The 9351-nt window shown below is 34.7% G+C and overlaps 1 protein-coding gene across 1 annotated transcript; it reads left to right on the top strand.

Annotated features, from left to right (window-relative positions):
• The first annotated feature begins 341 nt into the window (after window positions 1-341).
• LOC131074186 (BES1/BZR1 homolog protein 3) lies at window positions 342-1779 on the top strand. Its single transcript, XM_058010753.2, has 2 exons — window positions 342-838; window positions 932-1779. Exons 1-2 carry the CDS (start codon window positions 617-619, stop codon window positions 1484-1486), a joined length of 777 nt encoding a protein of 258 aa, XP_057866736.2. The 5' UTR covers window positions 342-616; the 3' UTR covers window positions 1487-1779.
• Window positions 1780-9351: the final 7572 nt, after the last annotated feature.

Below are 9351 nucleotides of genomic sequence, written 5' to 3'. Positions count from 1 at the left end.
TCATAATAATTCATCGCTGAAATAGATATCATATTATACATCCACCAACCAAGGAGTTACCCATATTTATTACCCCTTTACTCCCTGAAAGGTCAATTCGTATTTACTCCACACCTCTGTCACAAAGCAATAAACCGAAAATGAATGGCAGGGCCTTCTTTCCAGGCAATTCACTTCAATTCGGTGAACCTCCTCTCATCTCGCACGTGCCGTTAAGCAGCTTCGTGACAATTTCCCATCAACCCATTTCCAACACACGTGCAAAACCGAAATCATCGCCCCTTCCAAAGGTACCCTTCCTTTGCCCCACCTCTCAATCCCCTTTTTCTCATTCTCCTTCACACGTGCGACGCCACACGCGTAGAAAACATCACAAAACAACACAACACAGCAAGCAAGCAGCTTACCGACTCCCAGTCCTTCCCACTCAGTCAAATCGAGGCTTCCGGGTACCATAAAATCTCCTCATTTCAGCCATAGTTTGATTGTGGAAGACACATTTTTGCGCTGTTTTTCCCTCCTCCTGTCTGAGATTTGGACGAAAATTGGATTGTGGAAGACAAATTTTTGCGCTGTTTTTCTCTTCTCGAGTCTGAGATTTGGAGAAAACTTAGCAATGACGTCGGGAAACAGGCTGCCAACGAGCAATGAGCGAGAGAACAATAAGAAACGGGAGAGGAAGAGAAGAGCAATTGCTGCAAAGATATTTGCAGGGCTTAGGCTCTACGGGAACTACAAGCTTCCCAAGCACTGTGATAACAATGAAGTTCTCAAAGCCCTCTGCAACGAGGCCGGTTGGACGGTTGAACCGGATGGAACAACCTACCGGCACACACCGGTAAGTTTATCCTTTCAAGATCTGATTCTGTTCTGTTTTGATCTTCTAGTTTGAATCTGGCTTTTTCATGGGATCTTTGTTTTCTGGTAACAGGGTATGAAGATTTCCGAGCCAAATGGGTCTCTGATTCCATGGCTAAAAGGTTTGGGGGAAAATGGTGGGAACAGGCTGGTGAGTCCTAGAGTTTTGCCCCCTGTGCAGATTATGAATGGTGGGCATTGCAGTGATCCGGTCACTCCACCTCTGTGCTCTCCGAATGGGTTGGAATACATTTGCAGGTCTAATCTTAACTCGCCCTCTGGTTCTTCTTGGCCTTCACCGGGGGTTTCAGGTCAGACTGTGGGTGTTAATGGCTGCCATTGTGGAGTTGGACTGATTTGTATTGAAGAATCTTCTTTTTCTTTTGCTTCCTTGAATTCTGCAAATAAAGGGTTTGCCCTGCCTGCTTCTAAAGCTTCCAGTAAACATTGCTCTGATCTGGGTATTGATTATGCTTGTGGTATGAGTGGTGAGGTTATGGAGGGAAAGATAAATGACAGAGATGAGGGGTGTTTAAGGGCTTGGGAGGATGAGAAGATATGTCATCTGGTTTCTCAGGAACCTGAACTGGACTTAACGCTTGGGCTTTCTAAGATTGGGGCAACGTAATGTAAGGGATGGTAGTGATTTCTGAGTACATTGGCAAACGATCTCTGTGCTTGGTAAAGGGGTTTTGTTATAGAGGAACTAATTTCTATCAAATTTTGTTGACATATTTTGTAGCATACAAAATAGCCGAGCTTTTTCCTGCTCCCTGAGAATATGATATCTGACTGCTCTTTGCAGAGATCTCTTTTAGATCAATAAGTAAAAAAAATTATTGAGAAGTTCCTATGAACATTCTCCTTAAAGATCATTTGGTTTAATGGTTAACCGTCAATAAGCATTCAATATTTTATTTGTGTTAAATTGTGTTAAATATTTCGTTCAATCTTAATTGATTTAAATTATTTTGATTGTTGAATTTTCTTTTAAGTTTACAACAATGTCTATGCCCCCCACAGAATGACTGCTACAAAGAGCAAATGACAGTTTTAATAAAAGAGAAAATGAGGTATTTTGTAATCTGGAAAGCCATTGTGTAAGTTTGCAAATGGAAAAGAACAATTAGTGATCTTCAATCTATATATATTTAGCTTCGTTTATATTAGTCAGAATGGCTTTGATGAAAAATAATAATTAATGATTTTTGATTTAGATGCATTTTGATAAACTTTCCGATTTTCCACTGAAAATGTTTGGTGGTCAATTAGAGTAGATAACTCAATAGTTGGGTACCATAATTTCGTGCCTTCCCAAATCATATGTGGTCTTTTTGAATCAATCTTAAAATTTCTTAAGAATTTATTTGATAAATTTATTGCTTGTATCTAAAGTTTTAGAGTCGCAATTATCAACTTTGATTAACACCAACATGCTTTTTGTTGAGGTGTCTAAAATAAAAGACTGGATCAATAGTTGCACATTAAGTTCAAAAAACAAGTATATTAAGGCATGGGTTGTTGGTATATGGTAACGATTGATATAAACCACTTTTTTTTTATATTGAAACCAAGCAAAAATTACAAAGAGATGGCAACCAAAAGGTTGCCAAAAGAGAAAGAACGAAATACTTCTCTGCAACAAATCAGATTACACAAGAACAATAACGCTCCTGTAATAGCAATGAAAAATAACATATATGCTAACAATAGACTTGAAGTCATAATAAGTAGAGCTATACTACTAAAAATATTGGACATGTTAAATCCATAATATTATTACATTTCTGAAACATATTCAAACATTTGAGTCGTTTCCCTTATACACATATGATTTTCAGTATCTAAGACATAGATGGTGATGTTTTATTAATCTCAATAACTACTTTTAATTCTCCCATTTTGATTTTTTTTCTTATGATTTGGGTGGTTTTTAAGTAGAAATGGTGCTTGGTAACATTAGGTGAGTGCCTATCAAGGATAGATTTATTACCATGTTCAAGTTTGATACCTCAGTTATTGAAAATGGAACAATCCAACTCACCAATATATGATGTTTTACATGAATGGACAATTTTAGATTCTAGAGTGGAGAAGTGGTTCTCAATGATCTTTCAAAGGAGGGATTGCATTCGCAACTATTTTAGAAAGGATCATATTCTCAACTATTTTACATAGTATACAAGATGTTGCGTTGTATTTTTTGTTTAAAATAATTGAAATCTTTGGACTCATTCCTTCCTAAGTTGAAATGGTGGAAGTGTTAACATTGGTGACATTAATATGAGTTTTGACCATACAATCTTTCCTAGTTAGAGGAATATTGATCCCATTTAATTAGTTTTATGGATATTACCAAGTTTTGCAACATGATAAAGAAATCATATTCCTTCATATTCATTCTAGAAGACTACGAATCCATCTCTTGGGAGTTGTATATGAGCAAACACACATTTTGACTTTTCTTTTTATGCATCATCTCATCACTATCTTGCCTAGAGATGTCTTAAAAACTACAACTCTAAAGACCTTTCATGTTTGTGATAAAGAGAATATCGACCAAGAAATATTATCCCTAACTAAAGTTTTTAAATTTAATAGATATTGAAATAAGCACATCACTACAACATTTAGATAGGCTAGAAGTCATGTGGATGAGACAAGCTATGCCATAATAAGTGATTCTATAGATTAAATGGAAAAATAATAGTGTTGATCTTTAAAATATTTTAAAACTCTGGACTTCTTCCCTCTTCATTTAATGTTGTGAGAGCGCTAACTAATGCCACTAATCTAAGTTGACTACATAGTCTTGAGTAGTTGGAGGAGTTTCAATCACATTTAATTACAACATTATGGACAATACCAAGCTCACTAAGGAACTAGAAAAAGACAAACATATTAGAAGGTTAGGAATGATACTTCTCCTAAAGGGTTAAAGTGAACCGTTTCTTGATTTCGATTTTTTATAAAATTGAGTGCTCTTTCCTAATCCCTTATATTTGTGAAATGAAGCATTTCATTTATACTAGAAAGAATATACTAGTGTGAATAATAGATTTGAATGCAACAACAAATTTGCAAATAATGAGCACTTGCTTAACATTAAACACCACATATTCTTAGAATATAACTAAATCCTTATAAAGAAAGAAAGTCAAAGAAAATTGTTGAGATCAACAAAAATCCTCACAATCTCAATAAAAATGAAAGTCAAGTCCTTCATAACTCATCATTAATATCTTTAAACTTTAATTTAAAAATGACTTCTCTTTTTTTCATTTTATATTATTATTTTTTTTTTTCAAAATTTATACATTTTTTTAAATAATTCAATTTTAAAAAATAAAATAAAATTTATCGTCACTAGACCTATATTCTTTGATCACAAGAAAATATTGATAAAAGCTAAAAACACTATTTTATTTTCTTGCAGACACTCTCCATCTAATATTCAATTATTAAAATCAACAAATATTCTGAAATAAATTGTAAATTAATAGCATCTTCTTGTTAAAAATGCGACTTATGGAGGGTACATAGTAAGCCTTAGAGAGAGCATAACCAACACAAACACAACTGCCAAACGACAGTCAGCCAATCCCTATCTTAATCATCAAAAACAAAAACCACCTACAGCGATAAGATAACCCAAGATTGATAACAATCTCGTCCATGTAGTAACTTAAACAGCAGATAATAAAAAAGATACTAACCTTAAACCAACTATCTTTAGAGATAAGCATATTGTTCATACTATAAAAACTAAAGAAAGTAGCAAGAGTCTTGGCAAGCCTCATATGGCTGATAAAGAAATTAAACTTAAGAGGGATCAAGCCGATCCTGAAATCAAAACTATAACAAAAAAGAAAAGCTTCCACCATTAATCGTGTTTTCCAGCTCCCATGTGCTGGGAGAGCAGAAGCCCAGTCCAATCTTGTTACGATCTTTTATGTAAAATACCAGTAAAATACACATTTTGTTACGATCTTTTATGTAGAAGGAAAAAGAGATTTGGTTGACAGATATTTTAGATTTTACATTCTTTTCTTTGCTGACTATTCTAGATCTTATAAACTGTTTGACATTCTGATTGTTATTAAAAACATTCATTCATTCAGAAATTTTTTGACTGTGCCAAAAATTTATGCTGTCATATGATACAATTCTGAAATTTGAAGTTTGTACTATACAGATAAACCAAATAAAGACAGCCAGTTCAAATTTAGCCCTGTTCTGGTGCACTTTGTATTTTGTTTCAAATTTTTCTGAGAATCTCAGAACTGTTGACCAATTAAAGCAGAAGCATTGTAGAAAAGTACATTTTGTTGATTCAGAGAGGAAAAGGCTACAGGGTTTAGGCATCATAGTTCAAATGGACTGTCTCTTTCCATTCTTGAACTTTCTGCTGCACAAAATATAGTCCACCAGTTTAACATATTAAAATGTGGAAGAATTGATTGTGCAGGTTTGAGAAAGTGATATATTCTCAGCGTGGAAGAGAAAGCATGATATTCCAGCGTGCTATATTCGCATGTTTTTATTATTCTTTTCTTTTAGGGAATAAGAGTTTATTATATTATTTTATAAAAAAATATTATATATATATATAGTTTTAAAAGGCATGTGAGATAGAATTGTACTTGAAGTTTAGGTGAGACAAATGTATATAATAATGTAAAAGTATATATTTATGTTATAAAAAATTTAAATAATAAAAATTGTAGTTGCAAAAGTACAATCGTTATAATTATTTTATTAATTGATAAGTCTTGGTTATTATAGGGAGGGTTATGATATTTGTTAAAAGCATTCATATTAGTTTATTTTTTGTGAGCATCGTGTATAGGGGATTCATCATTTTTAATATGAGAAATAACTAAAGACAATTTTGGAAATTTATTATTTTGCAGGTACCAATGTTGCTCCAACTATGGGGTTGCCAATTAGTTAAGGGCCAATGAGAGTGTTGGGACCATCCTTGAGATCTTCATTATGGTCTATATGAGAATCATGAGAACCATGAGAAGCTTGAGATCTATGTCTACATCCATGATGATTCCTTTGAGGACAAGATTGGCCCCTATGAGAAGGGGAGATTGGTGAGACTTGGGCAATAGTGCAAAGATCGTTTCTCTAGTAATCTAATAACATAGAAGCATCCCACAAGAAAGCTATTGGAAAACAAATGTTTTAAGGATAGATGTAGAATCGACTAGAAGAGACATCAACTTTTTGGTGGTCGAAAACAATTTACCTACTCAAAAGTGTTAATAATGTTTCCATTTAACCTAAGATTAATCGTAGTATTTCTATAGATCTTAGTTTGGATTATGTTAGAGATAACATTAGGAGAATGAAAGAAAGGGGTTTCTTTATAAAATGAGCCGGGGAGTGGTCTCTCCTTGAAAAAATAGGAAACTGGGTAGAATATTAGTGGGGGTGAATATGCGATTTTGAAAAACCTAACAAATAGTTTTTTCCTAGTGGAATTTCCAATTTAAAGGAGTAAAAGACCGATTCTAAACAACAGGTTGTGTATGGTGGGACAATTGGGGTTTTATGTAAAGAAGTGGACCCCTAACTTTAACCCTTTAAAAGAGGAGATGACCAAAGTTCTAGTGTGGAAAGACTATATATAAACTCCTAATTGAATATTGGAGATAGGATACCTAGAAATATATCGAAAATCACTTGAGCACCTTGATCTCTATAGATGAAAGGTTGGAAGAAAGAGACTACATTATTTATGCTAGAATATACGTTAGGCTAAAACCCCTCCCTCCTATCCCAATAAAAATAGATTTTTTTTTACTCTAGAGGTATCCTCGCGACCCAGACCAGTGCCCAACCTGCCTTACCTTGGACTTACTACGAAGTTGATGTCAAGAAGGGGTGAGTTGGGTCGAGACTAGTCCTCTAGGGATGTACGCAGCCGCTCGCAAGCCATGTGCATTGGGCGAACCCGAGCCTCGGTGTCGAACCCGAGACCAATGGGGAGCAAAGCCACAACCCAAGCCAACTCTACTAAGCAAAAATAGAATTGAGGGTACACAATATACTGATAAGGGAGGTGAATCAATATATCTCAGTTTCAACTTAATTTAAACATTAATAATTATAAACTACTTCTCCAAGCATAGCATATAAAACATCAATACAACTTAATCCAACCTTCTTAATGATGCAACAAATAAGAAACATAAAAGAGCACACATCCACACGATAAATACTAGATATACTTGGAAACCCAAGATGGGAAAAACCACAGTGAGAATAGCTACTTGGATCTACTACCCAAATCCAACCTTACAAAAATAATGAATCGCTAACAGAATGAAGTAGGAACCAACCTACTAGAGACACCAATCCTAAATCCCCTATTGTGTTTGCATACACCAACCCATTGGACACACTAATCCCCAACACAAAGATCTGAGCATCAACTCAATATGCAAGATACCAGTCCTACTAAATTATAGAGATAATATTTCCTGACCTTAAAGCTTGATAAATCAACTTGCACTTGATCCGATCAACCTTCAGATGCTCTATCACACATCATATGATATTTTGATAATGCCACACATTATTAGAATGTAACTTATATTGCATTAAATTTGACTGTATATCAACCATTATGATAAATACATTAAAGTGCTAATTGCTATAGCATTCCAGCAAGACACACAAATACTACATCATATCACAGATCCTAGACATCTATACATATGAACTAAATTTACAAATACATTCATGTGTCAGCCCAAAACATAGAAATAATATTTGTAAGTTAGACACATAAACACTCCTTAACCAAACATGTCAAATTGTGTAATAGGTCAGGTCCAATAGTCGACATGCTACACTAGAAGAAAGAACACGCAATGAAATTTCTAATGTAACCTCATATGGTCCCAGTGGTCATGCACACACTACCTCTGGAGGATACATGCTACAAGCTGCTACTACATCAAGCTAGAACAACTAGTTAAATTAACTATCACAATGACCCTTTTGTCAATTCAATTTTGCTAACTGCTATGCACCAACTCCAAAAACTTTGGATTATGATGAAACATGTGTAGACATACTCTCTTTACAAATTGTAGGATATAACTCTCAAACATTCAAGAAATGCAAATCACTACAAGTTACCAGAACAAGCTCACTATCTAGGTAACTTAGTACCCCAAACATTCTAGATCACTTCCACCAACATGATTGGATGCTACATGCTATTACATATATATCCCAACCAATTTCATCTTCATATCAATCCACTATATCATAGGAATTCAAAATGCGCCACAAATAGGTCTAATAGGACATGACTTGTGATTGCATTCTTCTAGATACTTTGACATCAATGACTACAACTTGTTGACACTTCTTTGACATTCCTTTGTCATCACACCTTTGACAACAATGACAACATATGTCCAACATCAAGATCCGACCAAGGGGTTTGGTGGCAAAATAATAGAAACAAAGGAATAAGTGAAATAGTGTAAGAAGTGCAAATAGATCGTTCATACGAAGTCCGAGTGTAGGAGATTAATAGATGACCAGGGAAATGTGAATGGTGAAGAAGATTTTAATATTTTTAGGGAGAAAGAGCAAAAACCAAATGTGACCCTCCACATTCAAAAGAATAGCAACTAAGCATTTCTGAAATACGTATTGGACTCAATATTACTCGATAGGAACAAGGTAGGGGGAAGGCAATTAATACTCAAGAGTTGAACGAGGAAGTCGCTATAAACCATAGAGAAGAGGGGTTTAGAGAAGAAGTTTCTTCTGAAGGAAGAGAGATGAATCCATACAGGAAAACCCCTCAAAGAGAGTACATTGATAAAAAGGATGACATATAAGATTTAGAATTATAGATCATAAAGGAGGAAATCCAACCGGTGCTGGAAATCTAGGGGGAATAACTTGAGAGAACCTCTCTAATGGAAGACAAAAAATGAGAATTCATAGAGTTGACAAAGGAGACAAACAACAAATTTGAGGATGCATTGGAAGATATATTGGAAAAAAAAACTTTCAACCAAATCAACACCAAATCAAGTAAAATCATGCTAGGGAGAAAAGACAAAGAGGGATAAGTAAAACAAAGTAAAGTTAGAGCTAGTGGGAAGTTCCAAGGGAGTTGAAATTAAGATCAAGTAACGGTTTGTTCTTCCCCAATCACAATGAAGGCCATTTGATGGAATGGTAAGGAAAGTAATGCCCCAAATAAACATCACTTGATCAAGAGAACCCTGACATTATACTATTATAGGAAACAAAGTTAGATAAAGAAAATGTGGATTTTTTTTGCAAAAATGGAAATATTGGAAAGAAGTTTTTGTAGAAGCAGTAGGTGATTTAGGTGGTTCAAGCATTTTATAGAATCCAAATAGAGCACACATGGGATCTTTGGCTAAGAGCTTTAATTGGTAGTTGGTCTGATGGGGAGAGGTTATCACAAGAGAGTTACACCTTGCT

Source organism: Cryptomeria japonica, chromosome 8 (genome assembly GCF_030272615.1).
Source record: "Cryptomeria japonica chromosome 8, Sugi_1.0, whole genome shotgun sequence".
Classification (NCBI taxonomy): Eukaryota; Viridiplantae; Streptophyta; class Pinopsida; order Cupressales; family Cupressaceae; genus Cryptomeria; species Cryptomeria japonica.
Note: the sequence above shows the minus strand (reverse complement) of the source record. Positions and strands in the feature narration are given on the sequence as shown.

Coding starts and splice junctions, on each gene's coding strand:
- LOC131074186 (XM_058010753.2), top strand. CDS start 617: ATGACGTCGGGAAACAGGCTGCCAACGAGCAATGAGCGAGAGAACAAT. Junction 839..931: donor CAACCTACCGGCACACACCG/GTAAGTTTATCC, acceptor TTCTGGTAACAG/GGTATGAAGATTTCCGAGCC.